The sequence below is a fragment of the Clupea harengus genome, chromosome 3 (assembly GCF_900700415.2).
Source record: "Clupea harengus chromosome 3, Ch_v2.0.2, whole genome shotgun sequence".
Taxonomy (NCBI): Eukaryota; Metazoa; Chordata; class Actinopteri; order Clupeiformes; family Clupeidae; genus Clupea; species Clupea harengus.
Window position 1 is genome coordinate 9,664,621 of NC_045154.1, and position 18,172 is coordinate 9,682,792.

An 18,172-nucleotide genomic window follows, 5' to 3' on the forward strand; every position below is an offset into this window, starting at 1 on the left:
GTTATTGTTTCCTTCTTTGGCTAGAGAAAGTTTTACATATATTAAAACGCAAAAGCCTTCATTTGGATTTTAACTGTGACAAAGAAGAATATTAAACTGAAAATGTGTGTGTAATCTATAGGCCTAAATATTTATAGGCCTACATAAATAACCACTTTAGCAGAAAGGCATAGGAAATGATCATAGACAGGGTATAGATCCACTAATAAAAAATGTAACATTAACTTTTTTTATTTCAAATTGAAACTAACATTTTTGGGGGAAATGTAATTTCAGAACCCAGTGCTTCTGAAGAGAGCGTGTCTATGGCCAACAGTGGTAAATTAAAGGCGCCACCTATTGTTGACTTTTCTGGCCATTTCGCCATACTTTTCTGCTATGCTTTAAAGGGGAGGAAAAGGCGCCAGATCGTCATAGAAGGACCCATTGCGATCTTATCCTTTTCTGGATTTATTTGAGTCAGAAGCAGTAATTGTCTTCAACCACGTCTAATAACTTGGACAACGTTCTTTCATTCTTCAGATAATCTTCAAATGATGGTAGAAAATACTTTTTTCTGTCGTAGAATGCGAGTTGCTGTGTAGTCGATTTATATTCAGGCAGTTCTTAGGGACGCTCGTTTAAGTCGCAGTGCATTGTGGGACTGTCCCTGCTCTTGTATCGGGAGGCGCCGCTGAATCGAAACCGGTAAGGAGAAACCTAGGAGCGCAATTAAAGGGGAAATGTGGTATGAATATAACTGTGCCTCAGTCGTAAAAGCCCGAGGAGAGCTCGTCAACATATTTATTTTGCAACAATACTACCTAATCGTTTTGCAAAATGCATGATTTATGACTTATTTACTGTTAGGAAGTGTGTAGAAACACGTCTCGCATGGCGCTGGTCTTCAAGGGGTTAATTTTTTCCGCCGCCGACATTTTTATAAACAGCTCACTCAGTGTGTTGGAGATATTAAAGACTGTTTTTACTCCGCTTTGGGGTTTGCATAGCAAGCTGTCGCACATGTTAAAAGATATGCATTCGGGAGTGGCACTTGCAAATACAATTCAAAGCCCACTGGAGTGCGAAAACGTGCTACTTCAAACAACTGTCCGCTAGCTCCCTCTTTTGTATCGTTATCGTAGGCTAGCCTGCAGCTGCAAAATGCGTCCGTAGTAGCCAATGATGTCAATAAACCCAACTCCAGGAGAGGTTAACAGGATACGAAATAAAAAAGAAGCTGTCTGGCTTCACATAATCTGCGGATTGAAATGCATGTAATGAAATGTTTTTTGCTATTATGCCGCTGTTGTAAACTTTACACTAAAGTTAACCTCTTAAGAGCACAGAAAAGTCCCGCTTAGGCTACCACACTATTCCTATTGGCTATGGTGCAGAACTCCCATACCCAGCCACCACTCAGTTAAAGTAAAGGTTTAGGCAAGCGTTAAGGAAAATATCAAATGTAAACAAACAACGATCTGAAAGAGGTCCATTTGCGAATCTTTTTGTACAGACCTCTGTGTTGTGTCTTATTAGATAACTGAATAGCAACTTCTTTTCCACATATTACATGTTTGGTTGTATATTTTCTGTTAAAACAGAGGAACATGTTGTGCCTGTGTTTTTGTACAGGTGTGCTCTGCATTTAAAATATCATATAAGTTCAGAAACGAGCTGCCATCACTGTGTCTCATGACTACATTTGTATATTGAATATTCATTTTCGTGAACAAGCTGTTGATGTGGGACGGCTTGAGAATGATGGATGAAGGTTTATGGTCATGGTCAGTAACCATACAGTAGGAAATTCACACAGAATTTTGTTCCAGCAATGGTCTGAGAATCTAATATGGATGGTTTATCCTTCTTTCTCTCTCTGGCAGGACTTCGTAGACTGAAGTGGCCCATCTCTCGTGCTGGCTCCTGTTAATATCCCAAACATGTCTGTCCGGGAGTCATTTAACCCCGAGAGCTATGAACTGGACAAGAATTTTCGACTAACGCGATTCACAGAACTCAAAGGCACTGGCTGCAAAGTCCCACAGGATGTGCTCCAGAAACTTCTAGAATCCTTACAAGAAAACCATTACCAGGAAGATGAGCAATTTCTTGGTGCAGTTATGCCCAGACTGGGTAGGTATTTACTTTCCTTTTCCTCTTTCATAGCTCCATCTCTGTGCAATTTCTGTTTCATGTAAGTACATTTTTAACCAGTTTTGCGTCTGTCTGTCCCAAAGGCATCGGCATGGATACCTGCGTAATTCCTCTCAGACATGGTGGCCTTTCATTAGTTCAGACAACAGATTACATCTACCCCATTGTAGATGACCCCTACATGATGGTAGGCTTCCGTAGGAGTTTGTGTTTGTGTCTGTGCATAGAAAGAGTTACACAAGGTCTTTTTGTTAAAACCAATACATTTGGGAATAGATTGGATAGTGTGTTTTTTTGTGGATTTCATCACATTTATGTTTATTTTGACTTGACTTGGACTGGTTGTGTTTATCTTTAAATTTGTCTTTTTTTTTTGCTTCTGGATCACAGGGGAGAATTGCGTGTGCCAATGTTTTAAGCGATTTGTATGCCATGGGCGTGACGGAATGTGACAACATGCTGATGCTTCTGGGCATCAGCAACAAACTATCAGACAAGGTGAGGCTTGCCAGGTTACTCTTTCTTCCATCTCACTTTAACCTTTCTCTTTTTTTTACCCCACTCTTTCTCTCTCCCTCCATCATTCATTCTCAGTAGACATGGTGAGTTTCATGGTGATCTTCACTTCCTTATTATGACTTATTGTGACTCAGTAGTGAGCGGATGCAACCAGCAGGCTTACTCTCTTATTGGTCAAGACTTAATACTCAACACGGGATATCTGGAATGCAGAAATTTTACATTGCGTTTTGCTTGTCTGCTGAGAGACATACAAGGTTTGGGGATTGCCTAAGGGGATGTAGCATTTTAGTGCACCTGACTATGTTTACGTCTGTCTGGTGCTTTTGGTCTATAATTATCAGAACGTGTGCAAACATTGGTGTCACTCTGTGGTTGTAGTACAAAGAATCTAATGCAAGCACCATATGAAGTGATTAAATGTGGGCTATCTGTGTGCAGGAGAGGGATAAGGTGATGCCACTGATCATCCAAGGCTTTAAGGATGCATCAGAAGAGGCGGGCACCTCAGTGACTGGCGGGCAGACGGTCCTCAACCCCTGGATCGTCCTGGGCGGTGTGGCTACCACTGTGTGCCAGCCTAACGAGTTCATTATGTGAGGACCTGTCCTGTCTGCATTCTCATACCTGTCCCTCCGTTATACACATGCTAGGTGTCGTTGCCTCATTCACACTTTTGAATTCACACATGCCTTCTATTCGATATGTTTTCTCTTTTTGTTACTCTGTCTCCGTGTCAGTATTTGGTTTTAATGCACAAGATAGTGTAAGACATTATTTTGCTACTGCTCTTGTGAGTGGAGTGGAGTGAAGTTGTGGCAGTGCTTCATGCGGGTTAGGTTGTGTCAGAATTGTTCCTTTGTTCTTCAGCACTGTATGTCCTCCATGCATTCTTACTCTGGGTACACCTGGTTTAAAGTCACCTGATTTATTACTATAATGACCGTCGTAAGTTAATTTAGGTCTGCTCCATTAGTTAAGATCTTACTATGGTTTGATAAAGCAGGCAAAGCTGGTAGTATTTGATAAGTTGGTGTTTCCATAGTAGCTTCTTTTTCTTGTACGACTCACCCACCTCTTTTTATAAACCCCCTCTCTCCTCAGTTTAGTTTTTTCCTTCCCCCATCTCATATTTCTTTACTGACAAGTGTGTGGGTGTGTGTGTGGGTGTGTGCATTCCAGGCCAGATAATGCAGTGCCTGGAGATGTGCTGGTTCTCACCAAGCCTTTGGGGACCCAGGTAGCGGTGGCTGTTCACCAGTGGCTGGATATTGTAAGTCTAGAATTTCTTTAATTTACCAGTATTGTCTTGATATAAGACTGGAAATTAAAACATCTCTTTTTTTCTAGGAGTTAAAGTTAATTATGGAAAATCATATGAAGGCTTTTGTCAGAGTTTTTAGAGTGCATTGTTTCACAGTGCCTCTGTTTTGTGAAAAGTTCAGGTTTCATGTTTTTACCTAAAATGTTTTCTTTTTATAGGATGTTTAGTACATAGTCATGCTCAAAGAGTATGAGCTCTGTTCCCTAGAATGGTTGTGCACTTATAATTGTGTCTTAAACGTAGAGGATTTTAAGTCATCAGTAGATTTGGGTGTGGTTGCACTGTCTTCAGTCATCTTGTGGCCTCAGCACTACAACTTCTATTACTTGTATTACTTAGCCTAAGTAGTTTTCCGCTATGTTCTCTTCCAGCCTGAGAAGTGGAATAAGATCAAGCTGGTGGTGACACAGGAGGACGTGGAGCTGGCCTACCAGGAAGCCATGGTCAACATGGCCCGACTCAACAGAACAGGTTTGTAAAAATACTAGGCTAAGGATACCACAAACTCACCTCTCATTTATACACACAGTCACACACAACACAATGTACACTGTTCCTGCACAAATGTGTGAAATGGCTGTTGTTTTTGCACTCACTCTAGTGAAAAATGTGGAGTCATTTTATTTGTGTGTGTGTGTGTATGGGTCTGTGTGTGTTTGTTTGTGTCTGTAGATTTGGAGATTAAGAACTCGCTGTCAATATTTTTTCAGGCACTGAAGCTGAGTGATTTTGTTTCTGGTTTTCCATTCAGCGGCTGGACTTATGCACACATTTAATGCCCACGCTGCCACTGACATCACTGGCTTTGGCATCCTTGGCCACGCGCAGACTCTGGCACGGCAGCAGCGGAGTGAGGTGTCCTTCGTCATCCACAACCTACCTGTGCTCGCCAAGATGGCTGCTGTCAGCAAAGCCTGCGGAAACATGTTCGGCCTCATGCACGGCACCTGCCCGGAGACCTCAGGTTAGCCACCGTGGCAGAGAAGCAAAACCAGCCATTGCCATGTATAGTATAGTGCTTCCCTGGTATTAAGTTAATAGCTATGAACACTAAGTGACTCTGAAGTGTGTGGGTGTGCAAATGTATATATGTTAGCCATTTAACTCACAGCCTTCTCTCTCTTTCTCTTTGCTCCCTCTCTTTTATCCGTTTGCTGATCACGTCTGGCAGGAGGCCTCCTGATCTGCCTCCCCCGTGAACAAGCAGCTCGCTTCTGTGCCGAGATTAAGTCCCCAAAGTATGGCGAGGGTCACCAGGCGTGGATCATTGGTATTGTGGAGAAGGGCAACCGCACAGCGCGCATCATTGACAAGCCACGGATCATTGAGGTGGCACCACAGGTGGCCACTCAGAACGTCAACACTACGCCTGGCACAACGTCCTAATCCTAGCCCCTTCCCAGCCCTACCCCAAGCCCACCCAAACCTCACTACCAGCCTCTGCACAGAATTCCACATGGCATCACGTTCTAGAACCATCCTAAAGGGTGTGTGTGTATATATGGAGTTGTGCGCACACAAGAAATGCAGAGAAAAACTTCTTGATTTATATTCTAGGAAAGAAAACCTCATCTGCCCAGATAGCAGGGCCTTAGGGCAGACTCTACATGGACAAATCAAGAAAAAGTTAAAAAAAAAAAAAAAAAAAGATGAAAGAGAAGTATAATTCATTTAAAGAAAAGAAGAAAAAGATGGAAACAAATCTCCATTGCCTTTTTGTGTGTTTGTGTCATTTTCTGTTACCTAACTGTCTGGCAGCTTAGGAGTTGAGCGAGCATGTTTTTAGGTGATGCTGTTGATTCATTTTGAATCTGTAGGATGCCTTTGATTTGTTGCCCCGGACTACACGCTATGCTAATCCAGATTTAGGCAGGTAGACTTTTAAGTTTGTCCCCATCACTGAGTGCAACTTTTTATTTTTAATTTTTTTTAGTATAAGCTCTATCAGATGCCTTTGAAAAGTTACGAGAATGTAAAAGGATGGAAGTCATGTCGCTGATATACAGGAGGAGGATGAGACACAGGACATGATCTTAAAGAGTTTCACTTTTGTTATATTTTTTTAACCGTATACTTTTTGTACCCACCACTTCCCTTCCAACGCTATCAGATTAAATAAAACAACCCCCCCCCCCCCCCTTCTAACCTGTCTGCTGGAAGAACAAGACTGAATGAAGCCAAACCTATACCTCACTCTGCTCAAACTCGACCCTCATCCATCGAATTTGACTGTAGAGAGCCCTGCTCTCTCAATAACTGATGCAGTGAGGGGCACGCCCACGGTTAAGCATCATTTTACAGCGAATGTACTTTCCAGATGAGATGCAGTTTCTCTCGCTCTTGAACATGTAGAAATACAAAGGTTGACTTTTCAAAGTAATCGTGGGCAATATGTGTTCTTTGGTTGTCAGTTGTTGGTTTTATAATGTACAGATTCCTCTCGTTTGTCTCTCCCTCGGTCTGCTTTCTCTGTCTCTTTCTCTCGTGTCTCTTTCAGCCTCTTAATGGCACTATAAAAATGCTTTCTATTAAACAAAATCAGATCCCCTCATTCCCTGCCCCTCAATAAAACTTAAATCTTTTCTAAACCTCTTGTGCAGTGAAGCTGCTTTTATCCATTTGTAAGGATGCTGATATTTTCATAGTGTGACTCACTGCACACCTTTGTAAGTATTGTAATTTCAAATCCATATGATCTGAACTGGCCTTCAAGTGGGTGAATTATGAGACGATGTGCTGTTACACGTAACCGAAGAAAACAAACCTAATGTGGCCCGTATGGATGGATGTGCTTGCATTATCCGTTTTGCTACTGAAAGTCCTATCAATTTTGCAGGGCTATTGCCGCCAGGCCAGATATTGGGGGTGTACCAGGGATGTGCGCCTTCCATTAACATCAATTAACTGTTTTATGATCAGCTAAAGCAAAACACGGTCGGCTATATAACTGCTTATCTCCGATCAGTAGTTTCATTGGTCAGTGCAAACTGCAAACGGGATGTTTACATTATTCATGTTTTTGTCAAATGGAGAATGATATTGATACTGCTAAGAACCTCTGACTTGATAGATGGTACATTTTTCGTGAAGTTCAGTGATTTCAGCAGAGGGCAGCATGCAATCTTAACTGTACAAAATGTAGCGAAAACGTCTATATCATAAAATGTAGCTGTTGGATCTATACGATTATGTTGTTATTGGTTGTATTATCTGTGTTGGGTAACTTTTACTAGTAGGTTTTAGAACGCAATAGTATACGTCACCTTGTGTTGCTTGCAAAACTACAGGTACCACGATGCATTAGTGTAGCCGTAGTGGCTGGAACAGGACATGTTGAGACAAGCTGCTTAGACTAGCTGTCGTAAGTTTGTTTTTTAATCGTATGTTTTGCATTTGACAGTCTGATAAGTAGTGTGAGTTTTACTACAAATTATTAGTATTTAGGAAATATTTTACCAATAAATGTGCTTCCTTTGTAATACGTAGATATCACAACTTTGTTCAACTTGGAAGTAGAAGTTGTTTGCAAGCCAGCTGGTTGTGGGCTAATGTCAGCTAACATCTAATTGGTAATCAGTAGAGCAGGGATTTAGTTATGAAAGTGCAAGGTGCGCTTACTCGTAATGTTCATCTTTTGGTTGGGGGAATTTTGTTTATAGTGTTTTGAAGTTATTGGTTACTGTTATTTGTTCACCTAGGTATTCAGCAGATTGTTAGCAACGTTAAGGTGAGTAATCTTGGTTAGCCTGCGTCAGCTGGCTCGGTGACCTGGACGCTTGCTAGCAATTTAGCCAGATACATGAAGGAAAGTCTTTCTATGCTAGCTGGTACTTTCAGCTTGTTTGAAAAAAGTGGGTGAAGAAATTATTCTTGAAGACATAGGTTGGATGTTTTTTGTAAACTGTTTTGTAAAATAAAGCCGTCTTCACACTCCAAGTGTTTTGACATCCGGATTTGTCACACTTCTTAAGGAAACGTGGTCCAATGACCATCCACATTCAGCTAAATTAGCCACCGAGCTAGCTGTCTTTGGTTATGCGGTCCCCCGCTGTATGACAGGAGGCAGTGTTATTTGTCATTAACTGGACAGTTACATCTTAATGATGTGTTGATTAGTAAACGCCCGGTTTCTTTGAAATCTCGATTCTCCGTGGGAACGGAGTGAGACAGTTCACACATAGGGGAACTAGATAGTTCTCACGAAGTGACCGAAAGAGAACCGGTGCTAGCATACAGCAAGAGTGGTAGACACAGATTTGGCATATGTATGTGACAACTCTTGATAGAGCTAATTGTAACATGATTGGAATAAGTTAACATAGAAAGATGACTGACAATGCAAATGCACATTTAGAAATACTACTGTCTGTAATGTTGCATCTCTCTTGTTCTGGATTACTAGAATCAGAGTTTAAGATTAAGAAGAGCCCCTGAGGTTGGACCATGGACCAGAATTCTACCTCCGAGGTAAATTGACCGAGGGAACAGTGTGTCATATGAGTTTGAAAGAGATGGATGTCTGGCTTTGTCACTGACGCGCATGAGGTGGACTTTGGATTTTCACATTGAAGGTCTGACCAATTTGTATAGTCTAGCCAAGTCAGACTCATCTATGCCTAAATTATACCTCTGACAAAATGTCCTTCAGGTTCAATAAAATAGCTAACTATCTATACAAAACACATAGTCTCTGCCTTAATAGTATCTTTTATATCAGTTTAAGTACCTTTTAGGTATTATCTACAATAGGTAAAATGGGAAGTTGACATCTGACATACCTGGAACCCACCCAGATGTTACACTTTTTATATGTACAGAGAACTCTCTCTCTCTCTTTCTTTCTTTCTTTCTTTCTTTCTCAACCACCGGTATGTGCTCTCATCTCTGTCTTGTCCTCCTATAGGATGAGTCCATGGGTCCTTCAGAGGATGAATCCAGCCAATCCAGATTTCCTCTAGAACTCTGTGAGTATTGGTTTTGACTGAGTGACGTTTTTAAACATATGATTGTTGTTTTGTAGCCATAGCGCAGAGACGTACTGTGCACACTCAGACTGTGCCGTTTGTGAGTGATTATGTAATGTGTCTGGATTTTAGTGAGAGCTGCTTAAGATGTGAGTCGTTTAAGCTTTTTTTAATGGGATTTACTTAACAGTAGGACAGATAACAATGTCTTGTGCAGATCAAAGTAAAATAAAAACGGCCCTTATATCCAGACCTGGAACTGTCAGGAAAACCAAAAATGATTCTGGAAAAACTAGATGTGCATATACGTATTCTGTTTTGCTGGCAACAGATTTACTGAGAAGATGCCGCAAAATAGCTATAGAAGAATTTCTACCCTGAGATTCTACACTGCTGCCTTAATGCATATACCCTACCTCTGGTTAAACTGTTTTGTAAAAATCATTGTGTCATGTCATTATGTTGAGTAATCAGAGTCATTCAACTCTGACCACCAAATGAGTATAATGTGCTATATTATGTTTTGCGCCTTGCTCGCAGTATCGCAGTTTATTGCAATATATTGAATCATAACCCCTGTATCATGATTCGTATCCTATCACCAGATTCTTGCCAATACACAGCCCTTGTATGAACCTAAGGCTGGTTCATGTCATCATCACATTGCTGTGATTTGTGACTATTTTCACTCCTGTGGTTGGTCACTGAGTCATCCCTCAAGGTGTGGCGAATTCTGAGCTTCACATCAGATCTCCACTCATGGCTAAAGGCTCTGGGAGTGTGGAGGTTTAAGTGTTTTCCTACCGTGGTTTGGAAGCTATGATTTTACTCTCCGTTAGTTAACAGGGGCCTCGTGTACAAACATTGCGTTGCGTAGCGTATGCACAAAAACATTGCGTACGTCGTCCTTCATGCTCATGGTCGGATGTGTCGAGTGAAGTGAACGTGAGTGTGCGTTCCTCCACGCCTACTTCATGTTTGGCGTATGCACATTTCTAATGGGTTTTATCAGTTGGCGACACTTAGAGGATATACAGCGGAACTGCTAACATTACTAGTTTACGAGTCTGTATGCCTTCACAATTATTTGCACAGTATTGACACATGGACTTTATTGGAAATAATACAAATGACAAATAAATGGACATGTAAGCATGCGTAAATGCTATGCTATGCATTACACAGTCTAATAAAAATCGCAGCTTTAGCCTTGTACAGGATATTGCCAGTGGCAGAATTATAATGGTACGTATGTTTCAGAGACAGTGCTGATTTATTATTTAAAATTTTTTTGTTCCATGATGACAATGACTTGATTATCAACCACTTCAGATTTCCAAGAGCTGTCCTCTTGGAAGTTTGTGCTGAATTGTGTCCAGCTTTAGAGTGCGATGCTGCAAGGAGTCATGCATTTGCCTTTTCCCTTTCAAGTGCGTACCATACTGGGCTTCTTGACAACAGGGGCAGTCCAGAGGAACCGGTTAGGATAGGACAGGTTCATCCGTATGTCAGCCAGGTGTATGAAGTTCTGATATGATGTGGTTGACCAGGCTAACATTGAAGTGCAAGTTGCAGCCAGAGATGCAGTGTAATTGGAGTGATTGACTGCACACACACAAATGCATCGCTGGAGGTTGAATTTGAAATGTTTTACTCGAAAGCATTCTCATTCCATCAACGTGCAAATGATCTGTGATGTAGAAATGCGACTGACTAATATAGTGGCAAGGTGGCCTGGATCAACTCATGATTCTTTTATCCTAAGGTGACAGGGTGTGTGATGGGACACAATTAATTCAGAATTTTTGTGCCCAACTGCCCATCAAGACACCGTGGTTACCCGGTTAAAGAAGTGGCTTCTAAACGCCCTCGGCAACTCCCAGATTGGGCCTATTTCGTGTGGTTCTCTGACAAACCACACTGACTCTCTGACTAATGCCACCCTTGCCACACTAACCGTTCTCTTTTGTTATTAATAGCAGCTGACAAATTACCAAATGAAATATGTTCTCTTGCCTGTTTTGCTGTTTTGTCTCAATCGGAAACACGGGGGTAGGCTAGGCCTATTTATATTCATTAGCGTATTAAAATTTGTGCAATGAGGGAGGAAAGAGAGTTGAGTGTGGTGCTCATGCGTGTGCACTCAATTTCTCGTTGATCGGGATGTATAAAGACAATGATGGAATCATTCTTTTTTTGTTTCCTACGCATCTGTCTTGCGTGGCGTACACTATGTTGTAGTATGAATTCTTCACAAGGTTTTGAGCATGAGCCCCCAGGTCAGCAGAAACAGACAATCTGGATGCCTGCCTGCCACTCTGAATCCGCAGTAGGTGCTGGATTTTGAGCGTAGTGTGAATGTTTGGAAAAGCTTACTAAAGAATGCGAGATGCCCCCCCTACCCCGGCCACAACTCGCGCACATGCATGCACACATATAGCACAGCTGGAGGAGGAGGTGTGTAGGCTTGAGCAAAGTCATTTGTGATGTTTTTAGAAAGTGACACTAATTAAAATAGGCCACTATGGCTGGACATTTTTCCAAGACCCCAGAAGTGAACAGGAGGGATGTTATACACTTCAGTGAACAGCAAGGGAAAGAGACAGTAGAAGGCTTAGCCAGTGTGAGGGAGTGGAGAGAAGCCTGGGGAGAAGTGTGTGTGTGTGTGTGTGTGTGTGTGTGTGGTGGGGATTGTGATGTTGGTCTGACTTAGCCTGCTCTGACACATGATTGGCTAGAGATATGGGTGAGTGAAACCAAGGCTTCCAAAGACCAGCATGTGTTGTTTTGGGCTTTTTTGAAATCCCCTTCTTTAATCACTGTGTCCTTTTTTGCTTGAGCCTTCTGTGTTTGTATGTAGTGTTCTTGTTTTCTCTCTCCCTCTCACTCCTCATCTCCCCCTCTTAATTTAACTTATCCATTGACCTCACTTTTTCACTCTGCCATCTCCTTTGCCATTCTCTTTTCCCCTCATTTTGCACTCCTGTTCATGACAGTCTTTAAAACTAGAGACATTTCTAACAATGCAACAACCAAGCCAAAAGCTTAAAGCAGCAAATGTAAATGTCCTTTCCCTCTCTTTTTCTCTAGCGGACTCTGAGGCAGTAGAGGTACTGTGGCAGGTTCGGGCCCAGCGACGGCAGGTCAACCCAGTTCTTCCCGAAACAGTGACCCGCCTGTCCACGCCCGAAGGCAGCATCGTCTACCTGGTGGGCACTGCCCACTTCAGCGACAGTAGCAAGAATGATGTTGCCACGGTAATAAGAGCTAATGTTCTTTAAAGCATAGTGATGATATTGCCACAGTTAGATGAAATGACCTTTCTCCCTTTCTTGCGCTTTCTCTTTCCTCTCCACTTTTACTTTCCATGCTCTCTCCTTTCCATTTGGCTTCTCCTCTCCCTCTTCTTACTCCCTCTCCCCCTCCCTCTCCTCCCCCACTCATCCTCATCCCGCTGTGTCTGATGCAGACGATCCGTGCGGTGCAACCAGATGTGGTGGTGGTGGAACTGTGTCAGTACCGCGTGTCTATGCTGAAGATGGACGAGAGGACACTGCTGAAGGAGGCCAAAGAAATCAACCTGGAGAAGGTGCAGCAAGCCATTAAACAGGTGAGACGCACATGGCTAAATATGAGAAATCCACCGAACAGGAGAGCTGCCCGCCACAGTTAGAATACTATGAGGCATAGCACAGGTGGGACGGCGAGCCTTCCAACAGACTGCATGCACACTGGAAGTATGAGCAGGGCAAAACATGGATGAGATGGAGTGCTCCAGGAAGAGTGGATGATGTGTATGGTCATTAAATAGGGAAGGAGGGTAGCCACAGGCAGGTCAGCAGTCCTGGGCGCATGTGGTGCATCAGAGGTTACATAGTGAGCATATTAGCTTAAATATGCACAATATGTTGCTGTAACTACAGCCAGCTCACTAAACACCAACACGCTTCTGCCCCATGTTGAAAGAATGAATGAATCATTAATTGCGTGGCATTTTACTTGGTGTGTGATTTACTTCCGTTCTTCTTCTTCTCTCCTTTGGTCTGTGTCCCCTCCTTACACCTCTCTGTGGTCAGAATGGTGTGATGTCTGGCATGATGCAGATCTTGCTGCTGAAAGTGTCTGCTCACATTACTGAGCAGCTGGGCATGGCACCCGGAGGAGAGTTCAGAGAGGCTTTCAAAGAGGTACACACACGTGTGCGCACACACACACACACACACTCTCTCTCTCTCTCTCTCTCTCTCTCTCTCTCTCTCTCTCTCTCTCACACTTACACACACTCCAATTAAGACACACATAATTGTAGCACATAGATGCAGATACACACACGTGACACATCAACATTTCTGATACCCACACAGACGTGTCCCCTGCTAGGGTACCAAGCACACCCCTAAAGGCAAATGAAATCATGTTCTTTCTCAGCTGTCTGAAAAGAGACAGGGCCCCCTACTGAGTGGGCTCCATGTGGTTCCCTCTATTTTCGGTGGATTGCAAAAATACAGCTGTTATCTTCTATGGGGCGAGGGGGAAGAAGAGTAACTGTGTAGTCAATATAAACAGTATTCAGTGTGTAAGTGTGTTATTTTGTAGGATTTGTTAGCTTATTTTTGACAACTTTTTTGTTTACAACCATTGCTGTTTTAGTACCTAGTGTTTTAGGCTATAAGTACATTTTTACTTCGCAGACATGTTTTTTTAAATGTTTTATTGTTAAATGTTGACAAATAGATCCTCTCCCCTCTCTGTTCCACAGGCAGGTAAAGTGCCCTTTTGTAAGTTCCACTTGGGAGACCGGCCCATTCCTGTCACTTTCAAGCGTGCCATTGCTGCCCTTAGTCTGTGGCAGAAAGCCAGGCTGGCTTGGGGTCTCTGCTTTCTGTCTGACCCTATAAGGTACACAATACATACATATATGTCTGTACATTCTTTTAGTACACACACATGCCATGTCAACACTAGGGTATTGCACAGACACCGGGGTTGTGCAGAGGACCTATTATCTGTATCTGTTTGATATTAAAATTAGCTGTAATTGTATTTGTTTTTGAATACAACCCAGAGGTAGGCAGGGCCTAACCCGGAAGGAGGTCCAAATCGTCCAAAATCATTTTTAGCTCATTTAGCCTATAATTATCTTTTGACTTCTCTCTATGTCTTTATGTTTTCCTCTTACCAGCTCCCTCTGATATTTTCTCAATGTTCTCTTTTGGGTTTTTTTGTGTGTGCGTGTGCCTGTGCGTGTGCGTACAAAGTAAAGAGGATGTTGAGAAGTGCAAGCAGAAAGACCTGCTGGAACAGACCATGTCCGAGATGATTGGCGAGTTCCCTGCTCTGCACCGCACCATTGTAGCAGAGCGGGACATCTACCTTACACACACGCTCCACCAGGCAGCTCGCTGTGTGGAGGCGCCCCCTAACAATCAGAGTGAGTATGGCCTGATATGTGACGTGACCGGCTAGACATCACTTCTGCAAATAACGATGGCACAATGGGTTAAAACTGTGGTAGTGGAGAACTCTACCACAAACAAGGTTGGCTTGTCATCTAAAAAGAGACCTGAAAAGAGACCTGTTCATCATTGCAATGTTCTGCTTGAATCGGCATCACTACTTTGAACTCTGCCTTCACTAGGTGCTGAATTGGTAGACATTTAAATTCAGTTTATCCTGTAATTGTTCCTTCTGACATTTACGATTGTCCCACTGCTGTGCCCTGTAATATACTTAAGTCCCAATGAGATCAGTCAGAGGCTGGATGCAGCTTAGTAAGTAGACGTAATGACTAGCACCATGGGTTAGTTTGAGCACAGAAACCATATCAATTCATTGCTTTTAAAACATATTACTTCTCAATGAACAGTAATGGCATGGTTTTCTTTACGTTTAGAATCGTTCTGCATGTATGAATGAATATATTTTTAAAGGTGTGCAGTACGTTTTTTGTTTTTGTTTTGTGTGAACAGGTCTGAAGTAATTTTTACATTTTACATTTGCGTTTTTATTTTTTTGTCTTGTCTGAAGTGTGTGTATATGTTTATTGTTTTTTAATGCATGTGTTTTAAAGTGTATATATATATATGAGTGTGTGTGTGTGTGTGTGTGTGTGTGTGCCTTGCAGGAGTGCCTGCAGTGGTGGTTGGTGTAGTGGGCATCGGCCACGTGCCCGGCATCGAGAAGAACTGGGACCAAGAGCTCAACATTCAAGAAATCATGAGGTAAGTGCGTGTGAGTATTGTTTGTCTATTAGACTGATCTCATCATGTCTGCATCATTCCCATCTTTCTCCTTTGTCGTCTCCTCAGTGTCGCACCTCCATCCCGTTTTGGTTGGGTGTTCTGCACCATACTGAAGGGAGCGATGATCGGCATGCTGGGATACGCCTGCTACCGGGCGGGAGGGGGTGTTGGCCGCGCCCTCCTCTCCATGCCTGCTGTCCAGTCGCTGCTTGAGAACATCCGGCCTCCTGCGGCCTGACCCCACCCCTCAACACAAAAGCCCCTCCCACTCAACCAGGACAGGACGTTATCACGGACACCATTAGCCTTAAAGAATGGAAATGAGCTGGGGGAGGCACAACAACCCTGGGAACCAGTGGGCCCAGGCCCCACCCTGACCCCCAGCCTCATCCAGTCCTATGTCTGTACATAGATGCAGGCGTGTACTGCCAAAGAACCTGAACAGTACTACTTCTTCTTTTCATTCTGTGCTGTCTCTTTCTCTCAAAACAAGAAGAGTATCAGTTAATGCTTTTTTATTGAAAATGCATTAGGATACATCTGATGGGTAGCACAAAGACCTTATACCTTACTTGCAAACTGGAAAGCATTAGTTTAGCTGGACTGATATGTCAGTCTTTTTTATGTCAGCCATGTCGTGATTGTCACCATGGATTCAGCAGTATCCCCCCCATTCTTTGACCACTGGCGTTCATCCCATAACCTGTAGAATTTTGCCAAAATGCTAGTTAAGTAGTTAGTAGTTAGTTAACTACTAATTTGGTAGTTATTATTTCACCCCATTGCAAATATGGAAATCGATTTCTGCCCTTATACAGTTATATACTGGCCATGTTTCATGAAGATGACCAAAGTCCTTTTTGTTGATTTTATTTTACTTTTTTATCTTAATTTTTTTCTGATGTGAATACATTTTTACTGTTTTTATTTTGGTGGATAGAGGGAAGGCTATGTGAGGGAGGTAAATGCTTTTCTTCATCTGGTCAGTATTCTAACCATTCAGCAGACCTGATGGTGAAAAAATCATTTTCTTTATAGTGTTCCCCTTATGAGTAAAGGAAAGTTGTAATCCCTTGTTTCTTAAGGAAGAGCGGCATGGTAATGGTCAGGCAACACTTTCTGTAGATCCTGGTTGAATTAACAGATAAGTGCCTGCTGTTGATTATTTTATGCACCCTTAGGTTTGAAACGTATAACTTTGTGTAGTAGTATGTATTACAAGGAGGGGCTCTGGCTGCACTACACATGGTGTCAGCCTTTTTTTCTTTTGGCCCTATATCATGTAATGGTTGTGAGGTGTCTCAGACACACCTGTGAGGCATTCAACTGCTTGGACTTTTGAGCCTTTGGGCAGGTTGTAGTGTCATTAGATGTGTTTATGCATAGAGGGTGAAATATCTGTGGTGTTTCAGATGGACCTGAACAAGTTGTACACCTACAATTTTCCCACGGTTACTCAGTTTACTTTGCTGTCAGGACTGAGTGACTACATGCAGAAAGCAACGGTTCATAAAAATGTGCTTCCGGACCATTCCGGTTGGTCAAATGCTACTGTCAAAGTGATAGGCTCTTCTATTCATGCTTCACTGCTCAAGGTTGATTGTTCTTCGGGTGGATGAACGGGTTGGTGGCGGTGACTTAGGAACCAGTTTGACTTGGATCTGTGCTCTAGCAGAACCAGGTCCACTTCTGGTGACCGGTTCTATCGGGGAAAGATCAGTCAAGAGTGACTTCAGCTTGGTCATATTGATGGGCGAATTCTGCATATACACAGGCCGTCCCCAGGACAAACACTGGCCTTTACCGGCAATTTATCCCACATGGCTGTTACACTTACTTAGCTGAAGGGACAGACTACATCCTAGACAACTTCCCCCCCCCCCAAAGCAAACCAACCATTCAGTTGGAAGGGAAAGCGAGCTTTTAGTTCTGAGCTCTGAACTGGTGTGTGAATGGAACTAATGCCAATTCAAAATACATCCAGTGTTCACGTTTGCATGGCCATCTTTATGGAGAGATTATGTAAAAACCCTCTGTGTCGGTGCAATAGAGTTTAGCCATTTAAACTCCCAGTCTTGAGATTGGAGCCACAATGCCATAAAAATACATTTAGGTCAATTAATTTGGAATTCTGAAAATATAAGACATTATTTAGAAAGCATGAATTGTCTTGACAGATGTAGTGAGTATGATTATGATTATTTGAGTTGTAACATGACCTGTAGAATCTTAAAGTTGCAGGTTAAAGTGCGGTTGGTCAGGAAATGGTACAAGCCAACTGTGGAACTATCAGGGCCAAATTCATTCCTGATTGAGCTCCTATCTGGGGAGGATGTCTACACCCAGAGATCCTGTAATGGGCCATAGACTTGGATGTGGGGTTTGGTGACTTGGAAAAAGCCTTATACAACATACATTGCTGCCTTTTAAACCTGTAGATTGCCTCTGTATTAGCCTTGGCTTGTTCATTTAATTTGCTCTGGTCTGTGTGTGTGTGTGTGTGTGTGTGTGTGTGTGTGTGTGTGTGTGTGTGTGTGTGTGTGTGTGTGTGTGTGTGTGTGTGTGTGTGTGTGTGTGTGTGTGTGTGTGTGTGTGTGTGTGTGTGTGTGTGTGTGTGTGTGTGTGTGTGCGTGCGTGCATGTGCGCGCAATATTGGGTTGAATCAGTGCAACATGACTCCTGTGAATTACTTGACCTTGCATTTGGGATGGAGTGAAATGTCCTTTTTTGTTCTAAATGAGTGAACGTCTTTGAAGGGATTGTGTTTTTAAAGCATTTAAACAATATTGTTCTTTGCAGGTTGAAACACTCTGTTAGGAACTGTATTGTGAGAGCTCACTGACTGCCAGCAACTATCCTGACTCGTCAGAGATCTTAATTTAACCCTTTTTGGGGTGGAAAAAAAAGCACTTTTTATTCCACAATGTCTGCTGAACTCCCTTAATGGACAAGTACTATGCATATTGAGCCGTGGTTTCTAAGAATGC

The 18,172-nt window shown here is 42.6% G+C and overlaps 2 protein-coding genes across 4 annotated transcripts; both read left to right on the forward strand.

The window, feature by feature from the left end:
- The first annotated feature begins 1,285 nt into the window (after positions 1–1,285).
- Positions 1,286–5,607, forward strand: sephs1 (selenophosphate synthetase 1). Its single transcript, XM_012833127.3, has 9 exons — positions 1,286–1,766; positions 1,866–2,115; positions 2,220–2,323; positions 2,527–2,634; positions 3,097–3,251; positions 3,838–3,928; positions 4,351–4,450; positions 4,731–4,943; positions 5,151–5,607. The coding sequence occupies exons 2-9, from the start codon at positions 1,923–1,925 to the stop codon at positions 5,363–5,365; spliced, it is 1,179 nt and encodes a 392-aa protein (XP_012688581.1). The 5' UTR covers positions 1,286–1,766; positions 1,866–1,922; the 3' UTR covers positions 5,366–5,607.
- Positions 5,608–7,232: 1,625 nt separating this feature from the next.
- trabd (TraB domain containing) lies at positions 7,233–17,724 on the forward strand. Of its 3 annotated transcripts, XM_031564511.2 has the most exons (11): positions 7,257–7,340; positions 7,678–7,706; positions 8,382–8,446; positions 8,883–8,943; positions 12,034–12,200; positions 12,413–12,553; positions 13,020–13,130; positions 13,703–13,842; positions 14,202–14,374; positions 15,068–15,164; positions 15,252–17,724. In XM_031564511.2, exons 3-11 carry the CDS (start codon positions 8,423–8,425, stop codon positions 15,421–15,423), a joined length of 1,086 nt encoding a protein of 361 aa, XP_031420371.1. In that variant the 5' UTR covers positions 7,257–7,340; positions 7,678–7,706; positions 8,382–8,422; the 3' UTR covers positions 15,424–17,724. The 3 variants fall into 3 exon arrangements, with proteins under 3 accessions (XP_031420370.1, XP_031420371.1, XP_042559498.1); XM_031564510.2 differs by lacking the exon at positions 7,678–7,706 and having other exon boundaries at positions 7,233–7,340; XM_042703564.1 differs by lacking the exons at positions 7,257–7,340; positions 7,678–7,706 and adding an exon at positions 7,713–8,244.
- The last annotated feature ends 448 nt before the right edge of the window (positions 17,725–18,172 follow it).